The sequence below is a fragment of the Chaetodon trifascialis genome, chromosome 16, assembly GCF_039877785.1.
Source record: "Chaetodon trifascialis isolate fChaTrf1 chromosome 16, fChaTrf1.hap1, whole genome shotgun sequence".
In the NCBI taxonomy this organism is placed as follows: Eukaryota; Metazoa; Chordata; class Actinopteri; order Chaetodontiformes; family Chaetodontidae; genus Chaetodon; species Chaetodon trifascialis.
The window spans coordinates 20,668,248-20,690,611 of record NC_092071.1 but is presented as its reverse complement, the minus strand read 5'-3'; the positions used below and the strand labels follow the sequence as shown (position 1 = coordinate 20,690,611).

Below are 22,364 nucleotides of genomic sequence, written 5' to 3'. Positions count from 1 at the left end.
CAAAACAGATTGGCCTGTATGAGAGGGTGTGTTTGATGACTCATGATAAGATGACTCAGCATACCAGCATTATGGACCTGCTTCATGCTCACAATCTCTACAATCCACAGACATATTAGGAAATGGCATATCCATGGTTACAATGACGGTTTCACAACCAGTTCAGAATTCTATGAGAACAAAGCATTTTTTTCTTTCCACACATTCAAAAAAGTTGCTTTATATGAACAAAATGTGTTATTTTCAAGTAAAAAGTGCAACTGTCACGATGAATTCTCAACATTTTTCTTTTAAATGGGAGCTTCTTTGCAGTTTTACTTCTCTACTGTCAAGCAACACTGCTGCAGCAATGCCAAACAGAAGATATGAACTGCTTTATGGTCACAGGTGTGTCCTCTCTTTATCAGATACACACACCTGAGGGCGGGAAACCAATCTGCATGACTTATGACCATTATTATTAAAATAAAAGTAAATGTGTAGCATTGTTTAAATATGACCTGTTTCAGATTTTATACATCGAGCCTTTATTGTCCTATACTTGGTGAAAATGGTGTGTTACCACCGTTTTACACAGAAAGCTGCGGTACATGTGTTCGGCCTCTCCTGGTTCAAAGTTCCACATTCTTTACAGTGACACAAAAAATATGATAGTATCTTGTGGGAGCGAGACATTTTGCAGGACCGCCATCCATCCTCTGCATTACTTCTTGACCCCTGGGTGGAAATGAGCTGCTGAGCTCCTATTAACCCCGTTCCTCTGTCTCTCTTAGCATGGCGCCCTATCCAGAGCTGTAATATGACATCAAGTTTGATGTGTGGTAATCTGACAGCACGCACATTAACTGAGGATTACCAACAATGCCAGCATTACAGCAGATGACATGACAGAGGCCAGACTGTGACAGCAGGGCCCTTCGACAAGAAGGGGCCACAAGAGTTAGTAGTTTAGTGGTGCATGTTCTTTGAGTCAGTGTCAGGCCTTCAGGGTGGCGCATGAGGGTCTCGGGGCCCAGGACAGTTGGTACTCAAACTTTGCACTTGGACTGTGAGCACTGTGCTTGAAAGAAGGAAAGAAGCCTTTACCGCCTCTACCACTATATATATATATGAACTTCTCTTTGGGTATGTGCAGCGCAAAGCCTCCAGTGGCTGACTGTGGCAGTAGGCCGGAGTGTGTCTGACTGCCAGGCTCGTTACATCACTCGGTGAGGACACGCCTTTTTGGGTGGTGACACAACCGAGGGAAAGTGCTCGGAGGGGGAGGGGTGTCCCGTCGGCAGGCTCACAGACAGCAGGCAGCAGCTGCAGCGAGAGCACCCGGTACCGCTACTCTGCATTAAAACATTCATATTACGATTTTTAGCTCCGAAACAGGCAAGACAGCAACACACACACATCCAAAATGGTAGACCGCGAGCAACTGGTGCAGAAAGCCAGGCTGGCCGAGCAGGCGGAGAGGTATGATGATATGGCAGCTGCCATGAAATCGGTAAGTAGGCTTCCTCTGTGGTGACCTTTCTCCTCTGGATCATTTTTATTGTAAAGAGCCGCTTCGACGCGTGTGTGTGTGTGTGATAGAGTGTGTGTGTTTGTGTGTGTGTGTGAGTGAGAGAGAGAGAGAGAGAGAAATGTGGGAATGCTAGCTAACCTAGCATGGGGGGCAGGAAAACGCAGACAAGGCACCGTGCGTCCGCGGTCGAGCACATTTGGACTGAAGCGGTGAAGCCAAAGCAAAACTGGTGTATGAAAGTTCAGATTAAAGAGCGCGTGTGAGAGAAAGGCGTCGGTGCGAGCGCGATGGAGCACTGCTTTCATGCGATTTGGGCAACATCATTTTGAATAGGACCTTGCAAGGCCCGTGAAGCCTGTGCCCACATTTCACCCGTTTCCATCCGTTTCACGGGCTTTGGTGACGCCGCTTTGACACGATGGCGTTCAGTAAAAATGAGTCATTTAGCGTAAATCCGAGGCTTTATTGGCGGCGTGCTGCGGCGGATTGTGGTCGCCTGAAATGCGGACTGTTTGATCTTGGGGCGGTGCCTTTCGCCAGGCTGCTCGGCTGTGAAAGAACCGAGGGGAATAAAGCACCAAATAACGGCAAGACTGGTTCGGCCGTCTTGTCCGGATCAAATGTGACCTCAATTACGAGAGAGAATGAAAATGATGATGGAAAGATGCGCATAGCGGCCGAGCAAAGGGCGAGCGAGGTGGTACCATGATGATGAGAGCGGCGTCGTGTTCCGGTTTACATGATGCTGAGCTCCAAATAACGAGCCATTGATTTCATTGGAACAGCTCTCTTTTTTAGCTCGGTGGGGACAGATAACCAGCCTGTCCCCCTCTTGTCGCTGCACATTTGGCGCATTGGGAAGAGCAGCGCTGGCTGAAGGTTGATCGCAATCGATTTGCGCAGAAGCGGCGCACAAACTACGAACCGTTCACCTCTCAGACGTGGGTGTTGGTGGACGGACAGCTTTCCAGAAAGCTCCGTGGATGTCATATTGCAGCAAATGGCTCGGTTTTTTTCTCTGTATGGCTGCAAACTGTGGCACGGCCGCGATGATCGATGCTGTGTAGCAGCCGCATCCCTGCGTCCTCGACCTCTTCCAGCAGGTTCCCACACAGAGGCGTGCCGCAGCATCTGCCAGGATGCAGCACAGGCCCACCCGTAGTGCACCATTTCACAGGCAGCGCTTTATCACAGCTTCACAAAGGCTGCATCTCTCCATATCAGCACCGTCTGGGCGGTCAGATCATAGAGGCGTGGAGACACTGGCAGGAGATGTCCAGGGATGAAGGGCTGTGAGGAGGCCCTCTGTCCTTTATTTAAAACAATGGCCATGGTGTCTGTGCAGGGGAGCATATTGTGTCCTAGGTTACTAATAGTCACTTTGTGGTGATAATGTCAGAGTACTGTATATTCAGAGGCTGCTGGTCTTGGTGTCTCTCATTTCCATCTAAAGGGGATGATAGAATCACTCTGATTTTTTCAGAGCTGTATCTGTTTGCTTTTATTAACAGTTCTGCTGGCAGTGGCGTCGGTGTGAGCCCAGCCTGCAAACAGCAGCGACTGTGTTAGAGAAAGCACGATTAGTGGAAGCTCCATCGGCTTCAACTCCAAAGAGTCAACAAGTAAGCTGCCAGCGTGTTTAAAGGCCACGCTGTGTGCTGCGGCTCTCTAGGACTGGGCTGTAGTGGCAGTGCTGGAGGGGGCCCGGCTCCACCCCTTCCCATTTGTGTCGAGTCAGAGAAGAGAGCTGCCCCTCACCCAGCCAGTCTCTCTGCAGCACTGGGCACTGGGGTGTGTCTGCTGCCTCGCCCATCATTTGAGGGGAATCCCTCGCCACTGCAGACATGGTTACCGCCCCGGTGGCAACGGAACCAAATAGCCAGGATCACAGAAGGCAACACTGCACCCATCTTCAGGAGGACCTCAGGTTCAGAGAGCAGGCCCAGCCACGATGAGCGCTAATGTTAATGGACCGCTGCCTTTGTAAGATAATGAAGTAGATGTCAGGACAGCATGTGTCACCATCAAGAGTATTTTTACAGCATCAATAACTTAATCCATCGTTTCTTTACGAAGAGATCAGGGACAAAGGGAATTGAAGAGCGTAGAAGTTATTCTCATCATCTGGGACAGTCATTATTTGGAAGCTAGAAATCAAAAGGCTGTGATTTCAAACCAACATGAAATGAGTGACAGGTTTAGTTCTTTTACATCAAACAAAGAACGTTCCAGCAGAGAGACATCAGCAGGTCTCCCATGTTTTTCCACATTCTTTTTTAGGAGCTACGTGTGACATCACAGGTTTGAGAGCAGCCTTAACTCCTGTTTGTCCTCTCTCTGTCTGTGAGAACCCTGAGCATCAGTAACCGATCACAGATGCAGACCCTGTTGCCTGCAAAATATTTTGAAGTGTCATTCGGTTGTGCGTTCTCTTTTAATCTGCAGAGCACAACACGTCTGTGTGTGGGTCTCTAGTGATTCTATTAGCCTTGCTCAAGAGTACGAAAATGAAATTACTTGTGGATGAGAAAGCCACATGAATTGAAAATGAGGTTTTTAGTCGTTCAATAAATGCTTCTGACTGCAAATGAGTCAATTCTAAAAGCTACAGACGTTCACAAAGGCAGACCTCTCTGAGAAATGTGCGTTTTGAGCCCCAATAATGTGGTAAATGTTAGAACTTACCAATATTCAGTCCCTCTGAGCAGCTCAAAGGTCCCACCTCAAGTGCTGTGGATGATGAGGATGATGTTCTTGTTATCAGAACCACACGTCCCAAATTCTGCTCTGCGTCTTGGGATACAACATTTCTTGGCTCATGAGGAACTGCTGATAGTGTGAAGGAAACTGAATTTTGCTAATCATTTGCAGTTGACATTTAGGAGTCATTTCATGAGTGACTGTGAATATTGAATATTCATGTAAAAGCACTACAGTATGCATATCTAATGGAACTATTACATCATATCCACATGGGCACAGTGCCTCAGCCCTTTGATTATTGTAATGATTCATTCTTAAAGGCTGACCTGATAAACCCACATCAGTGCAGCAGTTTTAATGTAGAAATGAGAAGAATCGTGACGTTGTTCAGCAGTATCTCTAAAGGGACATGCCAGTGTTTTTGCGTGTTGTAACAAATTCAGTTCAAACCATGGGCATTTTATTTTATCCAGGAGATTTTCTCTACTTTGGGCAGCCATTGCTAGCCTGTGCGAGCCACACAAGGCCTTTCATACAAACCTGGGTACGATGTGCTTTATTGAACGCGTGTTCAACCCGGGTTTGACCTGATTCAATTGAGTCCGCTTTCACAAGTTAATCCCTGAGCGTCACTGTCCACAGAGACTTCAGTCTGCAAGTGCAGCTCAATACAAATGACTGCTAGACCGCAGAGTTACATAGCTGCGCAGAATTAGATTACATAAAGTAACTACACAGTGAGGGTCAAGTTTCAGCTTCTCGTTTCCTCTCTGTCGTCACTCTCCCTCCGTTTCTCGCTCCTCCACTTCTTGAAACTAGCTAAGTCCTATAAGTACATGCACGTAACATTCGCTGAAGTCCTCATCCTGGTCACCAGGAATAGGCAGTGTCCTGCTCACGCTTGGTTAGGATGAGGATCAAGAAAGTATTCTGGATGATGTGTGTTGCTCCACTCAGATCAACCGCAGATGTGGGTTTGACCCATTTCACTGTGTTGGTTTGAAAGGGGTATTACGTATTCCCAGCATCTGGCATCCAGGGTACCATAGCAACAGGAGCTAAGAGGCAGTTTTTGTCCTGCTCTATGGTTTATATAATGCTGTCCCCACATTTACCCATCGATCTACCTTCCAACCCTCACCTACGGTCATGACGATCGGTAGGTTCTGAAAGAATCAGATGGGAGATCTCAGATGCAAGCAGCCCGAGCGAGTAGAACTGGTTTCACCATGTGACCAGAGCTGATATAAGGTGATGATTTTACACTATTATTTTGAATTAGCCTTGACGTACACACACACACATAGACACATCTGATTGGAGAGCTTATTTCTTTGTCTTAGATAGTGCATGCCACAGAGAGCAAAGGCTTCCATCACACTTAATGAACTGGATGCATTATTCTCCCATGAACGTCCGTTCAGTGCATGAACAGATGCACTGAGCTGCTGCAGCTGCTCCATACACTGAGTGTATCTGTAATATGTGTTGGCTGTTCTATAGAATTTTTGCTGTGCTGGATAAAAAGCTAGTTTTTTCACAGATGTCTACATGTCTGTAAATGCAGCAGAGCAGCCAATGTTCAGACTGCCTTCATGTGAATCATTTTAAGAGAAGCTGTAAATCAGATGTTCATTTGTTCAGGTGTATTCTCCATATCTGTGCAGTTAGTGAGTGATCCTGCAGGTCCCAGTGCAGGTGGGTTTTAGTGCTCACACCATTCATTGCTGGAGTGCAAATATCTAAACCAAACGACATCCCAGTTTCTCGTGTAAACGGTTCCGCTCTAGCATTTCCATCCCTGATCCAGATCTGATGTGTTGTCATACTGTCACTGCTACTCTGATGTCTGATACTCAAGCATCTGATCTGTCTGTTGCTGTTAGAAACAACATAAACTGCCAGAGAAACAGGGACTTGATCCATAATATTTGCACCCACATTGATTTCTCACGGCTTATATCAAAAACCTTGGGCTACCTGTGTCTTATTTTTGCTGCAGGATGCACTTTCAGTAGAAAACACTGTGTAGGAGTGATCAGTCTCCATAGGAGTGGGTGTGTGTGGGATGATGCATCTTGTGGGAGATACCATCAAGATCAAATGAGATTTCTAGTCTCAAAATGTGCCCTTAGTGTGAATGGCAAAGAGATTTTCTTATTTTTTTTGATCTGACAATGAGCTAGGCTGAGCTTCCTTTATACTGATTGCTACAATCAGTGTGCTAAAGAAGGAAATGGGGTTATAGCCCCAGATAATGTCTTCTTTTCAGTCACCATTTCCTTTTTCTAGTTCATCGCCATCCATCATCCTCATTCTGGAGTTTCTGTCCAGGGGGCACAGGAAGCATTTAAATGTCTAGTTCTGTATTTCTGAAGTATGAACATACTCCAAAACCTCAATGCAATTATGAATGCAGCCGATGTCATCTCAAGAAATTTCAGGATGTCCCGAAATGAATCTTGACTTAGTGGTGAGTCACAAAGGCACTATGAAAAACGCCCACCTTTCCCACACACACACACACACACACACACACACACACACACACACACACACACACACACACACACACACACACACACACACACACACACACACAGTGTGTTCATTTCTGACAGCCTTACTTCCATTTGCAGCAGTGTGTGCAGAGTTGAACTGAGGAATATTCCCCTCCCAGTTCAGCATACCTTATTATCTTGTAGCATCATCCCGTTCAGTTGCTATGATGTCTACTTTTACTTTTTGCTTACTCACTGTCAATGAGTGCAGGGGCAGAGATGCTCGTGGCATTATAAGGCGTCACGCTGACACATCCACCCTCACCTGCAGCTGTCACATAGTTCTAAGGAGAGGAAGACGAGCTTAAAAGGTAATAAGTACAGAGCATTCATGTCGCTCCTTTCCAGTTGCTGAAAACATGTTCTCAGTGTGGAGAGTGAAAACACGTCCAGTCGGTCTGCTTTTAGGATGTTCAGATTTCTCTTCTACTCTTACTCTTACGTCACTTACAATTATTTATACCAGATTACTCAAATGCGTTATGCCCACAACATATTAGTTTTTTCATCACAGATTACACAAATTAATTTTGATCCAATGATCCAGCTTGTCATTATTAAAGGTACCCTGTTGAGTTTTCTTGTAAACAAAAGTTTACATTCAGTGTTTCTCACTGAAACACAATGTGAGTATCCTTGAGGTCCAACAAACGTTGACTACATTTCCGTCCTCATTAAACATTTCCAAAGTAAACATATGTTAAAATCATCACCACTCCTACGTAAAATTGCTCTATAATGCTAGTAGTGGTCAAAACTCCACAGGGCATCTTTAAGTGATACAGCTGCCCTCACACGGGTCTCTGGCACATAAAGAAAGGTCCAGGAAATGTTCAGTCCAGCTCAGCTTTTGCAGACAGTGCAATGGCAGGGTGGCCAATCAAATATATGCAAGCAATTCCACATTTCTTCTCGATTAGTTTGTAATGTGATTGCAGTGTTTCTACCGTTTCTATGAAGATTGTTGAAACTAAAGATCACTGTCACTGTGATATCTGTTCAAGAGCCTATCACTCCACCAGATGCTGGAGCCTGTTCATAGGTGGAGATGAGATGTGGCATCAGCTTCTCCACTGCCCACAGATGCTGAAAATTGTAAAAGCATTCTTTCTGGATAGACAGAATCACCCTCAGTGTCCCATTCCTTCTGTCATACTGCAGCAGTGAATATGACAGTGCCACCATCACCAGAGCGTGGCAGTGCTTTCCAGGTAAAACTAGCATGGTCAGCGTGGACTCGGGGCCAACCAAGGACTCCGTTTGATTAAGATTTAAGATTGTCCGATCCAGAATGCAAAAAATGTTTATTTAGTTTCTTTATTTTTGGCTAGTCTCTTGTCTTTATTGTGTTTCACCTTCATCTTCGTGAAGTGAAATGTCACTTGACACCACATTTCCTGTTTGAGGAACAGTTGAAGATGTTGCCTTATTGCTTGGGCAGTGTGATGAGGGTTATTTGTTTGGGATTTCATGCCCCTGAATGAGTTTACAGGATTATTACAGACCTGGAATGTATCAACAGAGTGATTTTGACAAGATCGGGATAGCTAGAAGATGGGCCTACCTTAGAAATGTCAGCCTGTGTCTCTGAGTCAGTCTATGACAAAGTATTAGTAATGCAATTATACAGTAATCTCAGCACTGTCATTGTTAGTAACACCGCTAGTCAAAATATGATGAGTCTGCAGAGCCTCCAGACTGACAGCAGAAAACCCAGCGCTATGATTTGTATTTAAGTCACAAAGTTGTAATTGTACAAAAGGAAACCATTAGTCAACCATCAGCCAAGTCAAGTAACAGTGTCCTGTTACCGTCCTCAGCCATCATAATGTGACCTGAAAGGTGGGACACATTCCTGGGATGAACATAGCAGTCTTGCCCTGAACAGCCATGTTTTTTATGTAAGCTGTTATTTTCTTACAGTAATATTGGTACCAGCGTGTAATCGTGCTATTGTTTTGCTTTCACTTTTGGTCACAGTGTGTTTCTCTGTCTTGTTTATATGAGCAGACAACTAGTACTAACAGAGCGACCTCAGCTTGCATTAACTTGCGTTTGGCCTCTCTCCATACCAGTCCAGTAGCCTAATTAGGTCTACACATCTTGCTCATTCCTTTTAAGTGGTCAGCCCTTTCTGTTTTATTTTTGGATACACACATCAGCTGTAATCACAGAAAAACTACTGTCATATGTGGTAGCGTAGCAACAAAGAGCTACTTGAAGCCGCCTCTCTCTCCACCACCAGCACTAAGACGCACACATGCGCTGCCTTGCATCCCCCTTTTCTTTGCGCCAGGCTCTAGCCCTATTCACACCGCCAGTGACGTCAGGTAGTCCACGGCGCCTTTGTGCTCGGCTGCCTGAAAGAGGGTCGGCAGGGGGGTTGTCACATCAGGTTAGGAGAGGCTGGGGAGGGAGAGCAAATGAGCAAGGAAAAGACAGAAGGAAAGCGTGGAACAGGAAGAAAAATGGGGAGCTCTGGAACTGTGGCAAGCCTTCATTATGTGAATCGTAATCCATTAAATGGAGATGTAAGGTGGCGGGCATCAAGGTCTTACCCAGCCTATACTTAGGCCCAGCATATCCTCTCAGTCCCCCAGCCCTGCAGCTCTCACTGCGTCTCTCCTGTGGATATTAATGGGCATGCAGAGAGCTGTCAAAGAGGAAATTATTGATTGTCCTGCCTGGCCTTTGTTTGTATTAACACTCAGTTGTTTGGAAGTTTGACTGCCTTGTGCAAGGATGAGTCACGAGAGAGCAGGCGCGATTGATGAGCTTTATGAGTAGACAGAGCTCTATTGTCATCGCCGCACCACAGCTTCCGTCAGGGCTTTCTGCTCACCCTGCAGCCTTCTGAAACAAAGGCTGCCATGTTTTTACAGACGTGTGTTTAGGCCTTGTTTTTCTGACCTCTCTGTTGCTCCAGCACTGACCCACTCTGCTGGTGTCATTCTCTGTAGGTCAGATACTCGCTACCCTTTTACACTAATTGTAATTTAATGGGCTAAGGTGTAGAGCAGTGTAGAGCTGAGGCGGTGCTTCAGCAATGACTAATTGAGGGCGGGGTGACTTTCTCCTGTGCTCGTAAGAGGGATCGTTACGCAATGGATGTCATTTTCTTGTTTGTCTGTCTTCATACTTCTCCAGTACAGGGGTCATTTTATTTATGGGAGTTGTAAATTTTACAATGTCTTGTGTGGAGACACTCCTTATTGAACAAACACAAAAGTCTACAGTCCTGCTGGCGCCCTGTTCATATTCATATTCAGAGGCTGCACTACAGAACAGGTCATGGGATTCAAAGGTGTGCTCCCGATGGGGCACATGGAACTTAGAAATTTCCTGGCCACAAGTTACATTTTGGACCAATTTGGTGGCACCAGAGGGAAATGGTCATGAGATACTGTAGGTGCTTTACTTTTGGTGGTTTTTAATACATTACATGGTAATCTGCCTTCCAGATTTTTGGCCTAGTTTTGGTTTCAGAACAAAACAAGAACCAGTAGGGCTCACCCTCTGGTGACCATGAACATTGAGTCTAAAGCCACATTAGCAGTTCTGTGAGGTGATTTTTAGACACAACACTGCTCTCAGCTAAATATTAATATCAGCATGCTAGCATGCTCGCTGTGACAATGCAAACATTGCAGCTAATATTTACTTTAGCAGATAATATTTGCTAGGTTCACAATCAGCTTAGCATGCCAGCATCTGCACATAGCACAAAGTGCAGCTAAGGCTTTAGTTGGGCAGGTACTTGATCATAAACCAAAGTACTGGACAAATTCAGCTTAGACCTGCTGATGTTGCGCCTGGGAGCCATAAATATGTGAAAACTTTGACCTTCTGGCAGCATTAGAAGAGAACGCAGGTCATCACCAAAATCATTAGAATGTGTCCTCCAGGAACCTTTGAGTTCGTAGCAGCCCCTCCAAAAGTGTTAGAGATATTTCAGCCTGGAACAAAAATGATGGACTGACTCAAAGACTAACTCACTGACTGACACTGCCTTCCAAAGTTTTATGGACATGCACTTGACTGTGTTTCATATATTAAGTTATAGATTTGACAAGGAAGCACATCGAGTGTTCAGTTATGGAAATGGTTCATCCTCTGGGCAGCATGAATGTGCGCTATGAATTTGATAGACAAACCAACCGACTAACATCACCTTCCTCGGCCTCTGGCCTGCATTAGCAAGGATGAACCATCATTGAAGTGAAAACGTTGCTTTGGTTGCTTTTGAATCATTTGTGCCCAGTATCGAGCCACAAGCAGGACATTGTCAGGACTGACTGCCAGTGTAAGAGTTGGCTGAAAGGTGTGAGATCTGAAATGGCTTGTTTGCACTTCTCTCTACCTACTGTGCTGCAGCTTTCTCCATACATCAGCCATGTCAGCATCCTCGCCATTAGCAGCTTGTGGCCAGTGTCTCCAGCACGGATAGTATGGCTCTCACAAACAAAGCAGATTTTGCAGTCACCATGGAAACAGGAGATTGCATTGCTGATTCGCTGAGTGCTCTTTACCCTCCACTCCTTCCCTTTTACAGCTCAAGTATTGATATTCGAGGCTATGATCAGTCTGTTGAATTGAACCATTGCTGTGATTGCTACTTTATGTATGACTGAGCATGAAAGATGGGGGTAGATGCATATAAGGACTTAGAGGAATGAGTTCATCAGATGAACACATGATTAGTCATATGTTTGTATGAGTAGAGACTACAGTAACAACTGGAACAGGGATTAGCAGCTGATGCGTGTTACAGGAGTCAAACCAAAGCATAATGACACAACTGCTAGCTCATAGTGATGGTGATGCATCTCAGAGGTCACAGGTTTAAGCTTGTCTGTCCTTGAGGAAGACACTGAGGCACTGCCACGTGTCGAGGATGCTGAATGTGCACTACCGTGCAGCACAGCCTCCAGGGGATATTTGTCTTATTACGTGATTTAAAAGGTTCCAAAAGTGGCCTGTTGGCGCCTTTCTGACACCGCAGCAGAGTGCCGTTAAGAGAAGGCAAATAAGATGATACACAAACACAGCAGACAGATTTACCTGACATTAAACAGCAGGATAAGAAAGAACATTTTCTTAAGTGTCATGGTATGGATTTCCATGAATATTGCACATGTGTTCATGTTCCCCAGATTAATTACAATAATGATGTTAGAAAGAACTACTGTGCCTAAGTCCTGCTAGCATGGCTGGAAACGCTTAGTGTTATTCACCCAAAAAGAGAAGCAGTTCTTTTGTTGTTAAGCGACAATGCCTCAATGAATTTTAGAATCTGAATGAAGATTAGGTCAAACCAAATGTTGCTGAGTTTCTAAATACTGAGTGAAACTCCAAGTAAGGTGTGGATTTTTAGGTTTGCAACTTTCGAAGCAAAAGGTTAAAACCGGTATGAATTGTATGTATGTATATTGTAAAATCAAAAACAGCTTAAAATAAAGCCAGCATCATTTTTTTTAAATATAGATGGAATCTTAGCACAGTCGCCTCAGTTTTAGACTCACAATGTAGTTTTATGGTGACCAGTATAGCGTTCAGTAAAGGCATTGTGAAGAGCTGTTCCATGTGATCGGCTGGGGCCCCCTGCTTTGGTATGCTCATGCAACTGAATTCTGCGCTGAAAAAGAAAGTAACAACAGGCTTTATACTCAGAAAAGGTCTGTAAAGATGCCCCTGCTGCACAGTCCCAGTGGGGTATAATGGATTAAATCCTCCAGCCAGACACAAGCCTGTCCAAACAAAAACAAAACCCGCTTTCAGAGCTGCGGACAGCCAATCAGGAGCCACCTCAGGGGGTGATGTCAGTGAGCTGGAGGCGTGGTTTACCCTGCTGGATGCAGTGATTGTCGCCTTGGGTGTTGAGCTGGTCTGGAGGCGTCTGTGACAGTTTTCAGAGTTGAAGCTTTGTGTGTCTTTGCTGATGTTGTCCGTGCTGCTTGTGATTGCTCTAATTTGTAGTTTGTGCAGAGGATTAAATTGGTTTTTGTATCAGTAGTCAAACCTCGTAGCATGTGTCCCATTGTCAGCTGTTGAAATTTGCTCAGACACATCTTCACATATCTGACATAAGTAAGACGATTGAAATAGAAGACGTCCTAACACCTGCATGTTTTTCTTCCCTTCTTGTTTCATCAGGTCACAGAGCTGAACGAAGCACTATCCAATGAGGAGAGGAACCTGCTCTCTGTGGCCTATAAGAATGTAGTGGGGGCAAGGCGTTCATCCTGGCGCGTCATCTCCAGCATTGAGCAGAAGACGTCAGCTGACGGTAACGAGAAGAAGATTGAGATGGTGCGGGCCTACCGGGAAAAGATCGAGAAGGAGCTGGAGGCCGTCTGCCAGGACGTGCTCAACCTCCTCGACAACTTCCTGATCAAGAATTGCAACGAAACGCAGCACGAGAGCAAGGTGTTCTACCTGAAGATGAAGGGTGACTACTACCGCTACCTGGCCGAGGTGGCCACGGGGGAGAAGAGAGCCTCGGTGGTGGAGTCCTCCGAGAAGTCCTACAGCGAGGCCCACGAGATCAGCAAGGAGCACATGCAGCCCACCCATCCCATCCGCCTGGGCCTGGCTCTCAACTACTCCGTCTTCTACTACGAGATCCAGAACGCCCCAGAGCAGGCGTGCCACCTGGCCAAGACCGCCTTCGATGATGCCATCGCCGAGCTGGACACCCTCAACGAGGACTCCTACAAAGACTCCACTCTCATCATGCAGCTGCTACGAGACAACTTGACGCTGTGGACGAGCGACCAGCAGGACGACGAGGGAGGAGAGGGCAACAACTAGAGAGTCCAAAACCTCATTCTGCCAAACCAACACAACACGCGCGCTCACAAATGATGACAAAATAATAATAATAGTTAAAAAGTTCTTAGAAATAAAAAAAAAAAAGGGAGGGGGGGAGGGGCGGGCGGCGGGACATCGGCGGCCAATTTAGCCGATGGTACTAACGCGGCTGCTGTTCTTTATTTTTCAACAAATTAAAAGTGAAAAAAAAGTAGGAGGAGGGAAGACCATTTTAGTTTGAGGAATAACTTGCGATTAAAAAAAAATGAATAAAAACCCCCTCCTTGGTAGCCTCTGCAGCATTTGCCAAAATACCACTTTAGAAGCAAGAGGTCTGTCATTCATCCCAGTGTGACTATTGGGTAACGATGCCTTCACACTGGCAGAGACTGGTCTTATCGCGCAAATGAAGCTGAGCTGTCTTATTGTATTTGGTGAGGGGAGGAGCATTCAGAGATTTGAGTTCCGATGCTTGAGCAACAAGAAAATTAGAGTAACCTTGAATGTCATGGCCTTGCTTAGTGAGAGCGAGTGAGAGAGCAGACGGGTTACAGAGAGGAAGACGGGCTTGTAGGGGTGTCGAACGTCATCATGTAACTTCAAATGTGCCGACATCTTTAGTTGCACCACACTATGATCGTTGAGTGAAAAGCAGGATGTCTCTGTTATTGAAGATAACATAAAAAATGTTTTTGTTTGCTTTGTGTCAGGTATGTGTCCAGCTCAGTCGAACAGTCATACTGTAACTAAAAAGACAAATTCATGAAGTAAACTTAGTGCAGCTTGTCCCTCTCATGTGCTGATGTGCTTTATTAAATAAATTAACTGTTTTTGGACACCTAATTCTTATTGTCAGTATTGTCGTTACTATAACAACTATTGGCTCCTTATGTTTGTAAGGAACGATTTGATTCGCAGAAAGCTAGATAGCAAAATAAAATGAATGGAAGTTTAAAAAAAATGTGGTGATTGAACGCTATCATGAGTCCACCCTTATTCTCCAATTATGCTATCTTCATAACAATCAGTAGGATCTCTGAAACGGCACCTGGAACCACAGATTTGATTAGTGAACTAAGTAGAATTTGTGGACAGAGCACATGCAATGTTTAGTGGAAGCTCTAAAAGCAGATTTGAGGTTTGTGGATTTACTTTGTCTTCAGTTTCTTCTTGGTCAAGAAATGCACTTGCCTATTATACTGTTTCTTCAGTGTAAGATGATAACTGCTCCAATATTCTCCATAATACAATATTGTGCATGCTGGTGATGTATTTATACAGTAGCTTCAATTTATTAACTTATACTGTAGATGTTATGTATTCATATGAACATGGAATTACTAGACCTTAATTGGATTATTTTCTATTTATTTCTTTTTATTGCGATTGTTAGCTAGACCTTATTTTAATCTGTGTTTTCTTTACTCCATTTGCTGAAGTACGCTATACCAAAACAGTGATTGTTAACAATAAATTGATCTGTTACGGACATTGCTATGGTGACATGCAGTTCTTGGTAAGGGTTACAGGAAGTGAAGGAAACATACTGGCGTCTGGTATTTGACAGTGGTAGTCTTTCATGTATTAGTCCATCGGCATTAACAGAATCGCATGATAATTAAAATACTGCAGATTTAACACTAAAACTCTGCAAAATTCTCTAGGCTACATTGCAGCAAGCAACTAAATTAAGTCAAATAATACGTCACCTCAGGCTGTGAAAATATGACATCAGTGCATTATTATTACTGATGCATTAGCATGGAACATGCAACATTTTCACATAGTTGGTGAAGGTGGAGCTAACTCTAACCATTTTATAACCAATTAGGTAATTCTAAGGTGCCTCCACAGGTATTTTGGTTTTTTTTCTGTTTGAGGACTGTGTAGGCTTGCACAGACTGGGCTTGTGTGACACCTCTATCTATCTATCTATCTCCTGTTTGCAAATTTGCATTAATGTAAAATACTGCAAATTGTACCAGTACGTGTATACAGTACTTGACTACTTATGCTTTCCATTACCGTTAGAGGCCATCCTGGTTCCAAATGCATCATTCAGCTAATGCTGTCTTAAGAGTAACATACATAGAAGACTCTCCTTCCAGCTCTGTGTAAGGAAGCATTGGGTGTTCTTTAGCCCCTAAGATGACAAGATGCTAAATGGAGTTGGTTCATTGATATCCCTGAAATCAGGAATACAAATGATTGGATTTCTATCTCTCCCTCTCTTCATTTATTCCACACATGATTTTTTTTTTTAAGCTTGAAACACATGGGAAACATAAGGGAAGCAGTGTTGTGGTTCACTTTGTGTCCCTAATAATTTAAATGGGCTGACCGCTCTGATCTGAGTCCAAAAAGACTGCAGTCATGCTGTTAGCTCTGTGAAACTGCAGTAAGGTACAGTGATGCTCTGTGCTAAATGTTAAGCAGGTATAACCATGTTAGCACCATCTTGTGTTAGCATGCTAACACTTGCTACTTGCTGCTTAATTGAAATTTTGACCTGATGATGGGCTACTGGAAACATCAGCTGTTCCAGTTCATCAAAGGGGGACATGAGTTTCTGTACCAGATTAGACCAGCTAGACAAAGGTTCAGGAGACCAGCAGACTGATGATGCTAATGCTAATGCTGCTAGTATAGCTAACAAAGATGAGATCCCATTTACATGTGGATGGCTGAAATGTGGCATTATTAAACAGTATGCAGCAAGGACAGTTTTTGTCTGAATGCACGCCACCTGAGAGTGAATGAGACAGTTTCTACATTATCTGAATGTATTCAAGGCCTTGATTACTATGGAATTGGTGAAGTTAAGCTCAAACAAATAATGGCTGTTGTCTGAGTGATATAGCTTAATAAATTCATGAGTCAAGCCATCAGACTTTTGCAGTATTCATAAAACATTAAGAGGACAAGGACAACCGTCAACACACTGTCAATTTTCAGATTAAATATAGAAATTTCTATGCAGGTAAGTCAACTGAAATAACAAAGCAAATGGTCTTTGAGCACAATGAATACATTTGATCAAACCAGCAATGACTGTGCTGAAACCCTGTAAATTGATGTCAATCAAGAGCTACAATTGGACTAATTAGCATGTTCAATCACTGAGGCAGAACTAATTACTGAACAGCTGGTGAATGCTAATGGATGAAAGGCAGTCAACACCCTCACATGTGATTGGACAACCCACAGTCTAAGGTGCTGTCACCAGCCAATCCTGAGCTGTTGCTAAGGAGAAAAAAACACACCACCTGCTCTCTCTGCAGTCCACACACACTGATAATATCAGAGCTGGTGAAGACATCTAGTTCCTGTTTTATGATCAAAAATGATGCATTAATGTTTAATGAGCATGTTGTTGCGCAGTTTTAAAGATGGTCATTAGATTTGGAACATTAAATGTGTTTAAAGGGGCATTAAAGATGAAGGCTCACGCTAAAGAGCAGGATTTATTGCAGTTTCTTTACATGTACTGGAATGATTTTACAGCTAATAAAGTTTAATATTCATGGTGAAAAGCCTTGCTAAGGCACATCAAGTGTCATTTGAGGTGTACATGTGCCATAGTGGAATACATCTTATTGAGAACCCTGGAGTGAAACCTGCTCTGATCCCCAGCTGCCATTTCATTTTTATCAGTGTTGGACTTTGCTCCATATTCATACTGTAGTAGCATCATTATCATTATTACCTTTATTTAACCAGGAAGTCCCATTGAGATTCAAAATCTCTTTTACAAGAGAAACCTGGCCAAGGTAGCAGCCACTCACAACATATTAAGATGCAACAAATACGACATATTAAACAAACAAACAAACAACAAACAAAAAAACATAGAATATTACAAAATAAAACAACAAGAACAACCATTAAAACATAGTGGACCTCTCAAGAAAAATAAGCACGTCTCTGTCACCACATTCTTTATGATGCCCTTAAATTTATTAATTGATATGAGTGTTTCTAATCCAAGTTCTTTCTGCAGATTATTCCAAGCCCATGGGGCATAGTAGGAAAATGCACTTTTCCCCAAATCAGTTAAAACCCGGGGCACATTGAAAGGTAACCACTTGGAGGAGCGTAGCTGGTAGCTAACAGAGCTGACACAGAGAAGGTTACAGAGGTAGGCTGGAAGTTTGCCCAATATTGCTTTATAAATGAAAATGTACCCATGCTGTTGCCTGCGAATAGTCAGTGATGTCCAACCTACAAGATCATAAAGAATGCAGTGGTGAGTGAGGGACTGCATTTGTAATGAATCGTAAAGATGCATGATACACTGATTCAAGATTACGTAAGATGGGGGAAGCTGCATGCATATACAATATGTCACCGTAATCAATCAGAGACAAAAAAGTGGCTTCCACAAGTTTTCTCTTAGCACTGAAAGTAAAACAAGACTTGTTTCTAAAATAAAAGCCAATCTTCACTTTAAGCTTTCTGACAAAAGTTGTAATATGTAAATTAAATGAAATCCATATACCCAAATACTTGTATGAGAACCCTTTCAATGGATTTACCTTCAGATGTAAAAATGCCAAAATCACCAGGCAAATGTGACCGAGCTTTTGTGAAGACCATAAACTTCGTTTTCTGAGTGTTTAAAACCAATTTTAAGCTCAGCAATGAAGTTTGTAATGACTGAAATGCAGCCTGAAGTTCTTGCACTGCCCCCGCTATGGAGGGAGCATGGGTGTAAATAACTGTACCATCAGCATGTAAATGTATTTTTGCTTGAATGTCTTTACCCAGATCATTTAAAAAGAAAACAAAATAGGCCCCAAAATGGATCCATGGGGGACGCCTTTAGTTATCTTAAGAAATTCAGATTTGTGGCCCTCTGCATAGACACACTGAGTACGATCTGTGAAATGATTTTGGAACCGATATCAGCAGGCGTCATCCATAAACACAGTGCATCGGGTTAATCAGTGGAGCGGTAATTATTAAAGAAGATGCAATCCCAAAATGCAGCTTTAATGTCTATTTTATTAATATTCTTAAGAGTTCTCAAATTATGCTGTTCCATCAGCTCATTAGAATTAGACTAGACTAGAACATTTGCAATGAATCTGTCTACATGTGTAATATTTTAGGCTCTTATGACTTTTGAACAGATTTTATGTCACAAAATGACTCCAAGAATAAGAAAAGTTTCACATAGGTCCAAACAGGATGAGCCGAAAACATGACAGCACCTTGAGTTTGTCACAGTGGACCATTGAAGACACCATGAAAACTGTAACGTTATCACAGTCTTAAAATGAGACAGCTGTATTTAAGATGTCATTTTGGGAGAGATACAGGTCTGAATAAAGCGTTTTATTTTCAGGGTACTGGTATTATGCATGCTGACTCACTGTCACAACTCACTGTGACACATGGGTAATGTCACTATTAACACCTGTGCTTTTACTACTACCACAAGTCAAAATGTCTGCTGTGAAAAGGGCCTCATCAAAAAAGGAAACACGTACTCTGTCAGAATGATTGACTGTACAAAAATGAAAACTGACAGTAATATTCATGCAGTGGACAAAATAATGCGTTGTCCTTAGATGACCATTTTCTCCTGAAGTGAAAATGCGTCTCTGATAATATACATTGCCTGTGAATGCAGAGAATGTCCACTATAATAAAGTGAATATGTTTATTTTCCCAGTTGTTGAATTAAATGATTTTGTCCTGCTACACTTCCAGATCACTTAACAACCTCTTTGGGAAAGCCAGCCCACTTCAGCCTGTCAGCCTGAGAGCAGAGGTCTGAGAAGAGTCCAATCAGCAGCCTGGTAGCAAACAGCACTTCACGCCAGGCACTTCCCTGCTTTAAGGACTGGATAGTTGCTGGATTGATGGGGATTGGCATGAATAATTTAGGCCTGCATTAAACTGGAAGGAAATGGTGACTCATGGAAGAGGAAAAGTTGAAATGCTAAGTGGTTTTGAGAGTACTGCCTTGTCCGAAGGCAGTGCCTGCTTGGCTCCCATGACTGGCAGACAGAGACAACAAGATATATACAGTGTAAATGCATATAGTGTATATTGAATATGGTCAGCAAAAACCCATCACTTTTGCTGATGTTTTAAACTCTAGCAATGCACACTCATACGTTATGTCTTTTTTGTGTGTGTTATACAGTCATATATTGTGGAAATGTCTGAGATGAAGCTGATGATAGCTGATAAGCAGCCTATTAGTCATTACAGGTCTGGGACCATAGGGGAAAAAGCACCAGTTCATGCCTGTTATCTACCCTGTGTAACTATACAACATGCTGGAGGCTCAGTGCATAGCAGAGCGCTCTATAAATAGATCTCCCCTGCAGCTTTGGAGTCAAGAGTAGACTTAGAATGTGCATTAGTGGGCTGGCACGCAACATGAATGACTGGACGTTGACAGAGAGGAAGAAAAAAGAAGTGATGAAAACCATCAGCCACTCACAACGTCACCAGTTGCGTTGCCACATCTTTCATTTCATCCTGCACTGACTGATGATTAACTGGAGGGAGATGAGCTTGAACAAGAAATCGTGTTGCGTTAACTTCATACATACAGCTGTGCAGTGTATTGATTGCAGCAGGGCCCTCAGCTGATATGGCTCGGTGATGTAATTGTCCAGTGGCTGCCCCTGGCCTAGTTCCTCTACTTACATCCTGACCGTGTGTGTTTTTGTGCTTAGTATGTGTGTCTTAGTGCACAGCGTAACCATGTGAAAATGTGCAGGATGTTCCCAAAAACCAAGCAGGACACATTTTTACTGACTCTCTCCCCTTTGATAATACAAAAAAAAAAAAAAGAAAGACCTCTTGGGATGATTTTCATTTCCTGGTGAAATAACAGTGTTCGGGCACATTACAGTAGAAGTTCCACAGTACAGATATTCACACAACTCCATATCTGTTTCTCAACTCTAAAACCACATAAATAGCTAATGAAAGGGGCTATACGGATGGAATCTGTGCTTATACCATTTTGAGTTATATAACTCTTGTTAAAGCACTGAGGCAGTGATAAAAACCAGAGTTCCTGTGGAGCATCAGCAAAGCTCCAGCGTCAACGTACAAAATACAGTACTGGACTGTGTAACTGTAAGAAACTGTACATTCAGACTGTTTCCCTAAAGCCACAAGTGTATTATAACCATATAAAAGTCATACATAAATACATACATACGTATGTGTGTGTGTGTGTGTGTGTGTGTGTGTGTGTGTGTGTGTGTGTGTGTGTGTGTGTGTGTGTGTGTGTAATACGTCTTGCAGCTGATATGATAAAGAATGTACAGAAAGTCGATGAGAAAATGTTAATTGTACATGTAAATATCATCCACTGTATGAGTCATAGAATAATCAATCATTGATAGATGACATTTTGGATGATGGAATTATTGTTTAACTTCATCAAGTAAAATTAATGGAATTTTGGAGGGACTTTGGATTTCAGTTGCAAAGACTTGCTTGGTCTTATGGGTCCTATCACTGTAACAAGACTAACTTCACATCTGAGCTTTGGTAACATGTGAGATGCATCATTTTTGACACTAAATTAAGATAATCCACAAGTGGCTTTGTGAGTTTGTGCTTAGGCACATTTGTGTTTTGAGCTAAATGCTAACATCACCATGCTAACATGCTCACAGTGACAGTGCTAACATACTTAGCAAGTATCATGTTTGCCATGTTTACCTTCTTAGTTCAGACATAAACCAGACTATCAGAAAAATTGAAGATTTGGCTGACGATACCGCTAAATGAAAGTTAGAGGATCATCAAAGATATTAGAATTCATCCTTGAGGGCTAATGTGGCTAAAACGTATCAAAAGATAAATCAGTAATAAAATGATTAGTAGTTGTTCTAACAGCATCATGCACACACCCTTTGGCTCGAGCAGACTATAGTATTTTCATTCTCCCCTCCAGCTTCCATTGCTGGTGCAATTATTTTAAATGACCTTCCTCAGTCAAGAGTAAAGAGCACATCTCCATCAATTATGTATCTATCTCCCATGAATAATTCATCAGAGACATTCTGTATGATGGAATTACGCAATTTTGGGAGTTGTGACACATTTCAGTGCACATACACAGCAGAAATGCTCCTATTTCTCCACACATATGACACCCATCTCAGATATCAGCTGCCTTATCAGCTTTTCTCCACTTCGTAGTGACCCAGCCCAGTGGTCCACAGATCTGGGGTCATGTCAATGTCAGCATGAGCTTACATGCCCTTTACACTGAATTAGTCGTGTCGGCTGAACATCACTTAATCAGGATTCATTTAGAAAACAATAATTTCATATGGTTTTATGACATATATGTAATATTGTATAGTAACTCCTTCGCAGTGTAAATGTCATCCTGACTGGGTGGATGGGGAGGCTGTAATTAAAGGAGTCATGTTGTAGACTGTGTTTTGCAGTTTTAATGAGACCTGGTGCATTATGCACTGTGTTGGGATCAGACGGCCTGATGGGGGCACTATTCTTAAATGTCAAATTACAACAACTAAAAGGCAACGGTGCTGATGATTGGCATGCTCTGCCTGCATCTCTCATGGGGCCTGACATGTTTCACGTGCTCTCTTTTGCGTGGATGACCATCAGATGAGTAGATGAGCATATGATACCGTGACATTAAGAAGCTTAGCATTTCCATGTTGTTATCATCTTCCTGTTTCCAGACACACACAGGTCACAGTAGCTGCTTCAGGATGTCACCAACACACAAATAGACATGTCATAAAAAACAGAAGAGACTCAAT

At 43.0% G+C, this 22,364-nt stretch overlaps 1 protein-coding gene across 1 annotated transcript; it reads left to right on the top strand.

Moving 5' to 3' along the window:
• The first annotated feature begins 1,236 nt into the window (after positions 1 to 1,236).
• ywhag1 (3-monooxygenase/tryptophan 5-monooxygenase activation protein, gamma polypeptide 1) lies at positions 1,237 to 15,078 on the top strand. The gene is made up of 2 exons (XM_070982597.1): positions 1,237 to 1,492; positions 12,931 to 15,078. Exons 1-2 carry the CDS (start codon positions 1,406 to 1,408, stop codon positions 13,585 to 13,587), a joined length of 744 nt encoding a protein of 247 aa, XP_070838698.1. The 5' UTR covers positions 1,237 to 1,405; the 3' UTR covers positions 13,588 to 15,078.
• Positions 15,079 to 22,364: the final 7,286 nt, after the last annotated feature.

Bases quoted from the DNA above. Each gene is read 5' to 3' on its own strand.
- ywhag1 (XM_070982597.1), top strand. From the start codon at position 1,406: ATGGTAGACCGCGAGCAACTGGTGCAGAAAGCCAGGCTGGCCGAGCAG. The intron at 1,493-12,930 runs GTAAGTAGGCTT...TTGTTTCATCAG, and splicing joins TGGCAGCTGCCATGAAATCG to GTCACAGAGCTGAACGAAGC.